Source organism: Blennius ocellaris, assembly GCF_963422515.1.
Source record: "Blennius ocellaris genome assembly, chromosome: 24".
NCBI classification, from domain to species: Eukaryota; Metazoa; Chordata; class Actinopteri; order Blenniiformes; family Blenniidae; genus Blennius; species Blennius ocellaris.
This window is the reverse complement of record NC_137673.1, coordinates 6320120-6333727: the sequence shown is the minus strand read 5'-3', so window position 1 is coordinate 6333727 and position 13608 is coordinate 6320120. Positions and strand designations below refer to the sequence as shown.

The 13608-nt window shown below is 44.2% G+C and overlaps 2 protein-coding genes across 2 annotated transcripts; both read left to right on the top strand.

The window, feature by feature from the left end:
* Positions 1 to 983: 983 nt before the first annotated feature.
* LOC308147739 (dipeptidyl peptidase 4-like) lies at positions 984 to 10110 on the top strand. Its single transcript, XM_080520060.1, has 26 exons — positions 984 to 1268; positions 1348 to 1435; positions 1858 to 1956; positions 3025 to 3116; positions 3201 to 3275; positions 3363 to 3415; positions 3529 to 3601; positions 3773 to 3893; positions 5231 to 5385; positions 5461 to 5558; positions 5649 to 5778; positions 6660 to 6695; positions 7017 to 7115; positions 7284 to 7354; positions 7447 to 7500; positions 7593 to 7702; positions 7782 to 7829; positions 7915 to 8013; positions 8218 to 8287; positions 8387 to 8581; positions 8698 to 8752; positions 8851 to 8950; positions 9146 to 9204; positions 9285 to 9357; positions 9485 to 9558; positions 9641 to 10110. The coding sequence occupies exons 1-26, from the start codon at positions 1266 to 1268 to the stop codon at positions 9731 to 9733; spliced, it is 2223 nt and encodes a 740-aa protein (XP_080376186.1). The 5' UTR covers positions 984 to 1265; the 3' UTR covers positions 9734 to 10110.
* A 1194-nt stretch (positions 10111 to 11304) lies between these two features.
* LOC308147835 (glucagon-1-like) lies at positions 11305 to 13383 on the top strand (the record flags this gene model as incomplete). Its single annotated transcript, XM_080520168.1, has 4 exons — positions 11305 to 11381; positions 11768 to 11926; positions 12837 to 12953; positions 13242 to 13383. The coding sequence occupies 4 exons, from the start codon at positions 11305 to 11307 to the stop codon at positions 13381 to 13383; spliced, it is 495 nt and encodes a 164-aa protein (XP_080376294.1).
* Between the last annotated feature and the right edge of the window lie 225 nt (positions 13384 to 13608).

Genomic DNA, 13608 nt, shown 5'->3' with positions numbered 1-13608 from the left:
CGTGTCACAAAGCCTGGCACTCCTGTCAAAGGTTTTACGGTGCCAGCGGTTCTCACGCTGCCTCCAGTAACAATCCCGAACGGACAGCCCATTAATCACTGAGTAAATACAGAGGACTTTTCTTTCTGTAGCTTTATTGACGGCCACTTCTCCATCTTTATCCTGCTATTTACTGTGTTATCAATCATCCAGCACTTATATAAGCTGCTCTGAGGCTATGTGGGGACACAAAATGACCAAATACACACATGAAATTGACACAAAGTGACACAAAATGACGACAAAGACATACAAAAGGACAACTGATACATTTAGGAAGAGATAAAATGACCAAAAGACACACAACATGACCACAGAAACACAGAAAGCGACGACAAACAAACACACACAATTACTCCAACCACAAAAAATGACAGATGACACACAAAATGAACACACATGCAAAACAATGAACAGAAACAGACACACAATGACCACAGAATGACTGTAGATGCAAGATGACAGATACAAGTGAAAGTGTATAATGTGGGGGAAACGGGGTGTGTCAGCCCAAGACAGCAAAGCTACAAAGAGGAGAAATCTGAGATGAAGTCTTCAAGTGCCAAGTGACTTCAACCCTGAACAACATTGGGCAATATTGTAATAAAAAAGTTTTCATCATGTCATCAAGAAATAACGGAGGTACAATGTTAAGATTGAGAGCACGAATGAAGATTTAATCAAAAATAAGTAATGAACGGATCATCTATAAGTTCTAATTCCATAATTGTCCCAAATGAATGTTTGTCATTAACCAAACAGACAAACGTCGAGTATCTGGCTCTGAGCGGTCTTATTGGACTCAAAGTGTCACTCTTAGCTTGCAGAAAACGGCAATAATTGATGTTAAACGTTCACGTGCGTCTGCCCAGCGGCGCGCGCTCCGAGCGGCTGCAGCGCGCACAGCCGCACAGTTGCGCTCTGCTGTGTGCTGCGTTGCGCCGCGCCGCGCACTGGAGGTTTTGAATGAAAGCGTCCTGGATGCTGCGCGGCCCGGGAATCAACCACTTCCTCAAAACACTTAAACGGCATCAAACGTGCTTTACGAACTTTACTCGGCAGTGATTCATTGACGGTCCCACCTTTGGAACTTCACGAGGGCTAATATTTAACAGCGCAGCGCGCACGCCGCAGTTCTCCGCGCTTGCAGCCGCTGGATCGATGGAGTTGTGATTTGGATTTTGTTTGTTTTTTTTGACACTTGCCAAGAAACAAACAAACAAACAATGGTGGGTTTCTGTTTGGTGACACTCACATGCCGGAGTTTGTTGGTGATTTGTGATCGTCTCTCTGCTCCCTCCTGCGCAGGTTCCCATCGCCAAGGTGCTCCTCGGAGTCTTCGGGCTGGCGGTGGTGGTCATTTTGATCGCGGTGCCCACGGCGATCTTTCTGAACGGTGAGTCTCGCTGCTCTTTAATCAAGTCGTCGTTGGCACGTCGCGCTCCACAGGCGACTTTTACGCACGCGTCATTACGCACAATGCAGGAGAGCGTCTCGAAGAAAAGCCGATCTGTCGTGAGTGAAGTTCAAGAAACAACATGAAAATGTAGAAATATCTCCACACAGGATGATAGTTTCTAATTTTCCAAGACCCCCGCTCCCTTAAGGGTCCTGGCATTTCATACACATCACAATCAAGCAGTTGATGATCTCCAGAGGACGAACCCCGAATTTAATGTGTCTTTTATTTCTCTACAAATAAATTTCAAGCATGTGCTTTTTGGCGTGATAGTGCTTATCAGTTATGGCCACGATCTTGATGTGTATCGAAGATATGCTATCTATAAACCGCTAATTACCCCCCATGCTGTGTTTCAGAGGAGGAGGGGGGGCAGGTGACCATGAAAACGTTCACCCTGGAGGACGCCTTCAACAGCTCAATGAAGCCAACGTCGTATAACATGAGGTGGATTTCAGGTGAGACACACCCGAGAAAAAATAAGAAAGCCACCTGAGCTGGGCTCCTTAAATGTAGAAGTATCTGTTATAACACCGACTCAGTTACTGATTCACAGAGATGGTTCAACTCACTGTGTTCTGCATTCAGCCATGTGGAATCGTTGTGTCATGTTTATGGTGTCCATGTGATACGAGCCATTTAAAGAAATAGAATTCTCTGGAAACAAGCAAAACAAATTTAGAGGTGTCTACGACTGCACCGATACTGATATCACGGTGCCCAGAGGATGGCCTGCCCTTTACTCTTCAATACTCATTTGAGTCGCAGCACTTGGTATTTTATGGACATTCGTTGTCCCCAGAGGGTGAATCCCACCTTTCAAGAAAAATAGTTCCCGATTCTGCCTTTAAATTCGAAACAATTTATGATCTGCAGAGGATGAACCCTGAATTTAAGTAGAAATTTGGTATTGCCTGATTTAGGCGTCACATTCATTGTTAACAGCTCTACTGATAACAATATATGAACCTTGGCCACGGTAATGTCATGGTCTCCAGAAGATCTCCTTCTCTTTCACCCCAGACCACCATCATGCACATATACGGACATGTGTGGATAAGCAGTAGTTGAATTGTTGATGATGATAATTTTATTGTCCTTGCTGGATAAGTCCCAAATTGTTAATGTATAATTTTGCCAAATTCGTGATCTCCAGAGGATGAATCTTGAGTTTGATTGATAATTTGAGTCAATTATATCTCCTTTCATTCAGACATGTGCATTTGCATTTAAAGTCATGGTGACGACAAATATTATTTGTATCACCATGACGTTTTCTATATTCTTGGTTCCTGATGATTGAATCTTAAATTTGAACAACTTACAGACATACTTACTTACATGAAGACGACACTCTTGAATTTAAGGACATGGCAGCTACTAGAATAAATGACACTGAATGTCCTTGTTAATCATGGTTTATTTTAAGAATAGAATCATCATGAGTCATGCTGATGTGAAGTTTTCCCGCTAAATATTAAAGTGAAGCTCTGTATTGGAGTCATTTTTCTCATCTTGCACCATAGATCACGAGTATCTGCATAAATCAAAGGGTTCAGTGTTTCTCCACAACGTGCTCACAGGCAAGGAGCTGGAATTCCTCAGCAAAGACAAGTTTGTAAGTCCCGATCACCGTCAATGAAGTGTGTGTTTGTGTAAGAGAGAGCGTGAGAGTCTCACTCTGCCTCCGTCCACTACTCAGAATGAAAAAAGCGCAGACGATTACAGCCTATCTGCCGACCGGAAATACGCCGCGTTCGTGAGCAACTACAGCAAGGTATCGATTTCCTGCGATGAAGTGGACGGTGACGCTCGGCTGAAGCTGCTGGATGTTCATATTGTTTTGTTTTGCTTATCCCATCAGCTGTGGAGACACTCGTTCACGGCTTCGTACTCAATTTATGACATCGAGGCAACGTGAGTAAAGCCGATCGCCGGAGGACACCTTTACAAAAGCCAAGAGCACTTCTTCAGCCTGATTTTCTTGCAGTGCAAATCTGAGTTCACTAAAGTGCCACAAACTCTTTCAGCAAGTTCATCACCCCCTCTGACATTCCTGACCGGGTCCAGTACTTCGCCTGGGCCCCCGAGGGCCACAAAATGGTGAGTCGGGCTCAGTCAAACGGTCACGTCCTCATATGTACACAACTTACAACGACACTTCTGCTTTGAAGCAGGTGATAAATGACCAAACCGGAGCCTTTTCCAAACACTCAGCCGGGCAGAAATGTGGGGCATTTATCATGTCAAAAACGTGTACTTTTGCACTTGCAGGCCTACGTTTGGAGGAACAACGTTTACGTGAAGACCAGCCCCACGTCTCCGTCCAAGCAAGTCACATTCGACGGCAAGGACAATGAGATTCTCAACGGCCACCCGGACTGGGTGTACGAGGGTAAGAGGAACAAGCTGTACAGAATTCCTGTCATTCACAGTAACATTCACTGCCCCCGTCAGATTCTTTTTTTTTTTTTTTTTACCCCCCTCTCGCTCCAAGAATGTGTGGAAGCTCCCCAGATTGCATAGACTCTTGGCAGAAAACATCCTAATCAGCGAGGCTGATCACCTCCAGATGTGTTTGGCTGATCCTGTCACATTCCTCTCGCCTCATGACGCATCGCATCCTGACACACATCCCAGTTTAATGCTAGATATATTTCAATGGATACTCCCAGATAAGATATACACATCACTGATGGAAAGTAAGTAATATTACTTAATAACTTCCAAACTATATAACTGGGTTGGATGGAAGAAATGATGCGAGCACCATTTTTAGACTCTATGACACACAGTCTTAAGTCCAGGGTGTGTCCAAGTCCAAAGGCTTGTGCTTATCCACTTTGTCATACAGAGATGGTGTTTTCTGTCCAGTGACAAACCAAAGCATGATCACATCCGCACACTTGATGAACTCAGAGGGGACGGACCAAGCAGTAGTGATGGTGACACCCAGAGTCCAGGATGGAGAGTTTACTGAAACAGTTCTTTTAGCTGAACTTTGAGAAAACAATCTAAGTGTAACCAAATATTTAGCTCACTGTCAACAGCTCCACGGACCTGGGAATTACCAATAAAATACTGCAATGTTGACTGAAGACCAGATTTTAGCTGGTTAATGGTGCAAACGCTCACTGTTGTCTCAAGATTGGAATGTAATTCAGACGCCTTTTTAAGACCAACACTCCCTTGGCAGCATTAAAGCTCCAGACATGAACCGCCCGTTTCACCACCCCTTTCTCCTGGAGCAACACAAGGCCGCACTTTACTCTCACTAAAAGATGGGAGTTGTTCACTTGTGGACAAAGAACGGAACGTCTCCGGAGACAGATACGTATGAAAATGTGACGTCGACGAAGCCGAGGCGTCTGCGTTCCCTAAACGTCTACGACGTACACCTGAAGCCAACCGCTGTGAAAACCACCGGTGGAAAGAGTTAGCATTAGGGTGAAGCTGCGTCACCAACACCGAACGCACGGCCGTCTTACTTAATGTCACGTTGTCATGGCAACGGCGGCTCAGACGGCCTCGTCACACTCGCATTAGAGGCGCCATAACTGACCAAATGACAGGGAAGTGACAGCGGCTATAAACTTTCAGGCTTAGGGGCCGTTAGAGGAGCCGATTCGGGGAAGTGACGACAATTACTGCGTGTGGAGAAGCGCCACAGGAAAAAAAAAACAACAACAAAAAAAAAACAGGCTGCTTTCTAACGCCGTTGTTTTTCCCCAGAGGAGATGTTCTCATCCAATCAGGGCCTCTGGTGGTCGCCCGGGGGGAAATACGTGGCCTACGCTCACTTCAACGACACCCTGGTCCACATGATCGAGTACACCTGGTACGGCGACGAGCAGTACCCCAGCACTGTCTCTATCCCGTACCCAAAGGTGGGACTTCACCGCCGGGCCGGAACGATTCCCACCGCGTTAAGGCCGCGATGTGACGCTCTTCTGTCGTTGCAGCCGGGCACCCCAAACCCCACCGTCAAGCTGTTTGTCGTCGACAGCGACAACACGACGGAGATCGCGGAGGTCGTCGTCCCAGAGCCGTTCAGCTCAGTGTAAACATCACTTCCTGTCACTTTCTAGTTCGTTTCCTTTGAATGAAATATCGCAGGAGCATTTTTTTCCTTTTTGGATGTCTTCCACAGTGACCATTACTTGTCTACTGTCACGTGGGCGACTGACAACCGCCTGGCTGTCCAGTGGCTGAAGAGAGTACAGAACCACCTCATCGTTCAGATATACAACTTCACTGCATCTGGCTGGGACCCTACCGAGGTAAAATCTGAAAACTAACTGAAAAACAATCTAATCTGTGGTGTGAGGTTGGACGGGCATTTCATAGATAAACATGTATTAGGGGCGTTTATTTCTGACGAATATTCATTTAAAATAGACATGCTGTTTCATTTCGGATGGAACTATGAGTTAAATGTATTTTAGATATTAGAGGTGTTTATTTAGGACATGGATCATCTAAAGCAGGGGTGTCAAATGCATTTTAGTTCAGGGGTCACATAATCCCAAATTCAACTGGAGTGAGCCGGACCGTTAAAATAGTGCCGTAATATCATTTAAATTTAAACTTTAAAGGTTTTCTTTGTGTGCATACATGATGAGAATGATGATATTTTCACAAAAACCAAACAATTACTGCTGAAAAGGACTAGTTTGTTTGTCTTCTATGGCTGTTGCACTCTGGGTGTTTTTACAAAGTCACCCTGACAGCTTGTCTTTGAGGCGAGTTATCCTTCATGGCAGCAAAACTGATATCAGCGTTGTGTTGTATCCGCGACTCTTAAGAAATGTGTTTAAAAACATTGAAGTTTTCTATGAAATACTTACAATTTTCTTGGTGGTTTGGTCGGATTGCAGCCTCTTATGTTTGACACCAATGATCCAAAGCTTTTATAAATGTCAATCAAATCAAATTGTGTGACTTCGCCCATCATTAATCCTCCAAGCTCATTTCATACGACTTGGAATCGAGTTGCATTAAAGAGTTAGAGATTTGACAAATGTGTTGACTCAAGAGTTACTCAGGTGGATCTTATGTTGCAACGTCTCATTGTGCTTGTTGGTGGTTTGATAAAGCTGCTGTATTGTTGTGAAACGTGCGTCAGTGCAGCTATAAACACAAACGTTTTATCTCTTTACAGCGACACGAGGTGCACAGCAAGGGCTGGGTTGGACGGGTATGTTGGAGAACACCGATAAGATTGGACACGTTTTCCTTTTGTTTTGCCAATCAACAACTTCCCCCTGAAAAGACTCAAAGGAAATAATTCCAAAATAAAAGATAATGAATGTTAAACCTTGGGGCAAACAGCTCCAATGTTGTACAAAAAAAACAAACTGTTAAAATGTTTGTTGGTGAGTCTCACTGCTGGACTTTGTGTTACGACTACGAGTAAAAAAGACCAAGTAACTGCTCGTCAACTTAGTAACTGATTACTGATTGTCTGTCTTTTCACTTTCACATAGATTGTGATGCTAAGAAGACATCTTTCTTGTAGTTCTCTCCTCCAGATCCGGTGTTTGCAGCAGACAAAAACAGCTATTACCTGCTGAAGAGCGACGAAAAGGGCTACAAGCACATTCACCACGTGTCAGGGGTGCGTAGAATGGTCCCTTTGGGATTAAAGTGGGATTACTCTGCAGGCCCATTACACCCAAAGTGTGTGGGACTGAGAAAAGAAAAACCCCTGCAAAGTATCCTGCATGTGTAGTTCATTGTGTGGCGCTTCCACCCACACACATTCTGCTGTGGTTCGTTCACACAGGGCACAGGAACACCCATCACCACTGGGGAATGGGAGGTGGTGAGCATCCTGAAAGTCACTGCAGACGCTATGTAAGTAAGAAAACTATCTGCTGTGCTCATTTCATATGTACACACACGACAACAACACCCTAAACATGAACAATGATTATTTAAATCTCCAGCTATTACTCAAGTAACCAAGAAGGTGGGCTGCCAGGAGGAAGACATGTGTACAGGTGAGGTCGTCCAGCTCACCGGTTTGCATTTTCTAATGTCGGAAAATCAATCTGACATACTGTGTGTGTGTGTGTGTGTGTGTGTTTGTCAGGTGGACCAGCACGGACACCCAGTGTCTGACCTGTGACTTCAGTAAAAACTGCCTCTCCAACGCGGCCTACTTCAGCCACGGTGCCTCCTTCTACCGGCGGAGCTGCAGCGGTCAGTTCCGCTTTGCTCCTTCTCCGCATTCGTCTGATCAATAGGCGTAGATTAAAAACAGATTACTTCCAACCCGCAGGTCCCGGCGTGCCTTCCCATTATCTCGTTGACAGCAGCAACAATACAGGTACGCTCCCACGTCCGTGGCCGACTGTGAAACCCAGAGGAATCAGAGAAATACTCATGAAGTTGACTGCTGTTTCCATGTGAAGTGCACAAAGTTCTGGAGGAGAACAAGGCCTTCACCGAGCTGATATCTGACATCCAGATGCCCTCCACCATCCGACACACCATCAAAGTGGCCGGATTCGGTAAGTAAACTCATCCTTAATGCTTCACCGCCCATTTATATAATTCCCATAGAATTTGGGGAAGGATGACAAAAGAACAGCCAGACCTTCTGAATACCACTTTATCGAGAATTGCATGACAAACAATGATGATCAATCCAATAGAGCGGAGAATGTTGACTTTAATTTCAGAGTGACATTCCTAATTTTCCTTTGTTTTGACAGATCTCTGGTACCTGATGACTTTGCCTCCAGGCTTTGATAAATCCAAGAAGTACCCTTTGCTGATATATGTGTAAGAGCCGATTAGAAAATAAAAAAAAGAGCCAAAAATAAATAAATCACAATAAAAGTGAAGCTCTTGAAATGAAGACGTACTGAACCTTCCTTCCAGGTACGGCGGCCCCTGCAGCCAGGAAGTGGACTTCATCTACCGCACAGGGTGGGACACCTACCTGGCCAGCACGGAGAAAGTCATCGTGGCGAGCTTCGACGGACGGGGCAGCGGTTACCAGGGCGACGGGATAATGCATCAGATCTACAAACGTCTGGGAACCTATGAGGTGGAAGATCAGATAACAGCAGCCAGGTGAGGAGAGCGATGAGCAGCCTTCAAACAAACACCTTCTTCCCCTTTGCCCTGGAAATCTGGTTGGAACTGGACTCCGCGTGGAGACACACTGACGAAATCTTCCTCTTTTTCAGGGAATTCATCAAAATGGGCTTCGTCGACAAAGACAACGTTGCAATTTGGGGATGGGTGAGTTCTGCAGGACGACAGTATCAAGATAAAGTTCCAACATGGAGAGGATATTTTAGTGCTCCTCTCAGACCTTGAGCTGCTTCCCCCCCCCACAGTCCTACGGCGGCTACGTCACGTCAATGGTCCTGGGCTCCGGCAGCGGGGTCTTCAAATGTGGAATGGCGGTGGCACCGGTCTCCAAATGGAAATATTACGGTACTTCTTTCCTGGTTTTTAACCATCGTTTGTTTCTTTCAAACTCATTTAAGGCATGATCAATACAGATGTTTTGCTCAATTTCATCCAAATAGTTGAAACAAAGTGAATTGACACAGAAAAATTTCACATTTACCATCATTCTAATGCACTTTAGTTACAAATGAAATGATGATCCTCCATGTTTTCCCCCAGATTCCATCTACACCGAGCGCTACATGCTGCAGCCATCGGAGAACCCAGAGTTCTACGCCGTAAGTTTCTCCGGTTTTTACCAAGTGCAAAAAGCGTCTCGCTGACGACACGCTGACCACGGATCTCTATCTGTGTGCAGAACACAACAGTGACGGCCCGAGCCAGAAACTTCCACTCGGTGAAGTATCTCCTGATTCATGGAACAGCTGATGGTGAGTCTGAGGCGATACGATGTGTATTAATGGAATCCAACCGTCCACCCCGTCCTCCTCTTATTATCAACCGGCATACTCTGCGAGAGGAGGCGCCTGTTGATGTGAAAACGCGCGTGTTTTCCAGATAACGTGCATTTCCAGCAGGCGGCTGAGATCTCGGAGGCTCTGGTGAACGAGCAGGTGGACTTCGAGGCCATGGTGGGTAAACCAGAGGACTCAAGTAGATTACATATTGTCGAAGCGAAGTTTTTTCACGGTTCTCTTTCTTGTTTAACCTCAGTGGTACACGGACAAGGATCATGGACTCGGCGGCTCGGCCTACGAACACGTCTACACCCACATGACTCACTTCCTGCAGAGGTGCTTTGCATAAAGTCCACTGCATGCAAAGAACTGGGTTTTTTTTGTTTGTTTTTTCTTTCCTCATGTGAATAAGAATGAAGAAATAAATTCGGATGTAGCAAGTCTGTTTTTACATGTATTGTCTTGATGAATACACTGAGCCGAATGCAGCATCTCATCTGTTTTATCTCCTGTAGATCATCTCAAACAAATCAGTTTTCTTTTAACAGTTTATCAGTTGTGCAGTTATTGTTTCTAATAATGAACCTTTATTAAACAAATAGAAATGTATTGTTTCACATCACCGAATGTACAAAATGTCACTGTACATTTCTTTTTTTATACAATTTTACTCATTTTTGAAGATCCTGCTGTATCGAGTGTTTTCTATAATGATAATAATGAAGAATTAATTGATGGAAATGAGACTGGTGTTTTTTTTTCTTTTAATCTTATCAATCAGCTATAAAAAGTAGGATTTATTGCTCATGATAATTACATCAGCGAAGTTGTATTCTTTTATTTTAGGATCATATGGTAAATGTTTAATCTAAAGCTGATAAGAATCAAAGATGAGATGTTTTAGGATTCAATAAAATACACTAATCTTACTCCTCTCAATAAAGGAGCACAGTTTTAAGTTAGAGCTTCTCTGATTCGTGTGATTTTTAACGAGTGGTCAGGTGAAGCAGAGCCTGAAGAAAAGTGGAAAAGATAGTAATCAGAAATGAAAATATTTCAATTTTATCGAAAAAAACCCCCCATCAGATTTTGCAAATTTCTTGAGGAGACATGTGAAGTGATGCAGTAAACTATGAAAAACTACAATAATACTTTATAAAAACCAATAATTAACAGTGCAGAAAGACGAGGACAGATTGCTGTAATGATTAGAAAAACTGAATATTTGACTATTAAATGCGATTGATCATGCATTTGTGGGATGAGTAGCATTTTTTCAATGATATAATCTGGTGGAAGTCTGATGTCTCCCTTCTCGGGACTATACACGCCCATCCCATGAATGCATGTTCCTTACGAATGTGGCACAGATTTAAAATAATTATCTTTCGGTGAATTTCCAGGAAAAATTCTTTAAAAAAAAAAAAATCAAGGCGACTGTCAGAGATGCAAAACAGGATAATGTTTCCGATGTGTGAAATGTGCCCGAGTACAAACACTGACTCACCTTGCCAGCATGATGACATAGTAGCACATTAAAGCGCCGTGTTTGACAGGATGAGCCGCACTTGTTTGATCTCGACACCTAAGTACCAGCTGGCGCCACGCATGAGCGGCGTCCTTCCTCCCCTGAACAAACGCTCGCCTCGTTGGCTCTGCTGATGCGGCAGGGCCTCCGGGCCTAATGGCTCGAGAGTAACAGGCGGTAAAAGTGAGCCCACCTGAGCGGCCCCGGGGCCCTCTGGGTCCGGTATAAAAGCCTGCAGGGGCGGAGGGGGAAAGGTTAGACGCAGGCAGCAGCAGCAAGCAGAGGAACTTAAAGAGGACAGAGAGAAAAAAGGTGAGTCGGGTTCTGAACACCGATCCTTCAGCTTGTCTGATCCATTTAACTCTTTTGTTTCCTGTGGTAAAGTCACAACCATGAACGGCATCCACTCCCTGGCTGGTCTCCTGGTCTGCTGCTTGGTGCACAGCAGCTGGCAGACTACCGATGGCAGGTACGCGCGTCACACTTTTCACTTCTGCCACATCTGGATTAACCTGAAAGAAAATCTGAGCCGGCCAAATAGGACTGTTTTTAAAATGTATAGTCTTGAAAATGCAAAATTACCTGTTTAATATCTTAAAAAAATATATTTTCTGCGTATAAAAAGGGAACTTATTGACTGTGTGGGCGTTTTAAAGGTTTTCTGTTTTCTATGAAGAAAGTTGTGTGTCTGAAATAAAAGTAAATGTATTTCAGATACAGTAAACAACAAAATGAACTAAAACACACACACCACATATATGGGCGTGACATTTAAAGCTTGTCAAACGTGAGCCGACCAGTCTGATACTTCTAAAAGGTCAAAGTAAAATTGTGTGTGTGTGTGTGTGTGTGTAGCAGCTACGAGGCAGACGACTCACTAGCAGCCGAGCCCAGAGAGGCGTCCGGCCTGAAGAGACACTCGGAGGGAACGTTCTCCAACGACTACAGCAAATACCTGGAGGACCGGAAGGCGCAGGACTTTGTTCAGTGGCTGATGAACAACAAGAGGAGCGGGTCAGTGTGAGGGGAGACGGACATAATATAACGCGTCTCAACAAAAGCCCGTTGGTTTCACTGAAAACAGACAGAATTAATAGAATATGTTGAAATCGTTCAGGGACATTTGAACACAAATTCCGTCTTCCAGTAATGGAAAAAATAAAGTTAATTAATGGCATAATTGAGTTCTCAATGAATTGTTGGACTAGAAGAAATTCTATTCATCAGCAATCATTTTTGAAATAAATTCACTTGTAGTCAGCATTAATATAAAAAAAATATTCCATAAAATCTTATTTCCCACTTGATTTCAGCACTTTTATTATTTAAAGGCTTAAAAAAATAAGACAAATTCACCGTGCACTGTTTCCACAAATAGTATGGAAACATTTCTGCCTCGTGTCATTAGTTCAGATCTGGGTTTATTTAAAAATATCAGTATTTTCCTGTTTTTCCCATTTTAAACCATGTAATATAAACATATTGAGCCAAAGAAGTCTAATATTAGCTTTTGAATGATTTGAATCAATCTGGTGTTTTTATTAAACACAGAAGCTGATTAATATACATGAATTTGAGTGTTACAAGTTATAGAAGTTTTGTTTCATTTAAAATGGCTGAAACTATTACATTATCGACCATGACTACATTTTGTGGCTGCTACAAAGCCTCAAATTAAATGTATTTCAATGAGTGCAATATAAATTGTCAACGAATCTCACATAAAATATTGATATTTAAGGTTTTCTTTGATTAAACTCTCAATTAAATTTTGTGTATCGAGGTCAATTTATTTAACTGATCTCAACCTAATTCCAGATTTCAGATACTTTTGTTTTTCAGACACATCAGCATTTAATACTGTCGTCTGATCATGATGGCTCCTCCTCCTCCTCTTCATCAATCCTCCTCCTCCTCCTCGCAGTGCTTCGGAGAAGCGCCACGCAGACGGCACCTTCACCAGCGACGTGAGCTCCTACCTCACCGACCAGGCAATCAAAGACTTTGTCGACAGGCTCAAGTCGGGACAAGTCCGAAGAGCGTAGGCTGACCCTCCTCATCCTCCTCTTCCTCCTCCTCCTTCTGCCTGTGTCCACTGAGGGAGATCTTCAGCTTGTCGCTGCTTCTCTCTTCTTCTTTACCCCCACCCCCTTCTCCTCAATGTGCTGAAATAAATCAAAGGAACTTTTCTCCTGCGTTGATTCATGTGTCTCTGCAATCAAAAACACGATCACACACCGATCTCACGGGAGAGGAGGTGAGCTGATTTCATGATTGGGGCTTTTCCCGGCTTGTGTGGGCCGAGCTCACGTTGTGCACCTGTGTACAGATCACAAGTGAAGAGGAGGGCCGACAGCAGGCGGCACGTCGACGGGAGTTTCACCAGCGACGTGAACAAGGTGCTGGACTCCATGGCCGCCAAGGAGTATTTACTGTGGGTCATGACCTCCAAACCCTCGGGGGAAAGGTAACAGTCAGACACAGCCGCCGGACGAGAAGTGTGTTCCCGTTGGCGCAGCTTCATTGTGGTTGTCTCTCTTTTGCAGTCAGAAAAGGCAAGAAGACCAATGACCCCCCCCCCTCCTCCTTCTTCCTCCTCCTCCTCCTCCTCCTCCCAAAGCCATACACCCCAGGACCTGGAAGCCATACCACTTTGCACGTTTTAACAGCGTTTGTTTGAGTGTGTACCTTTTCCA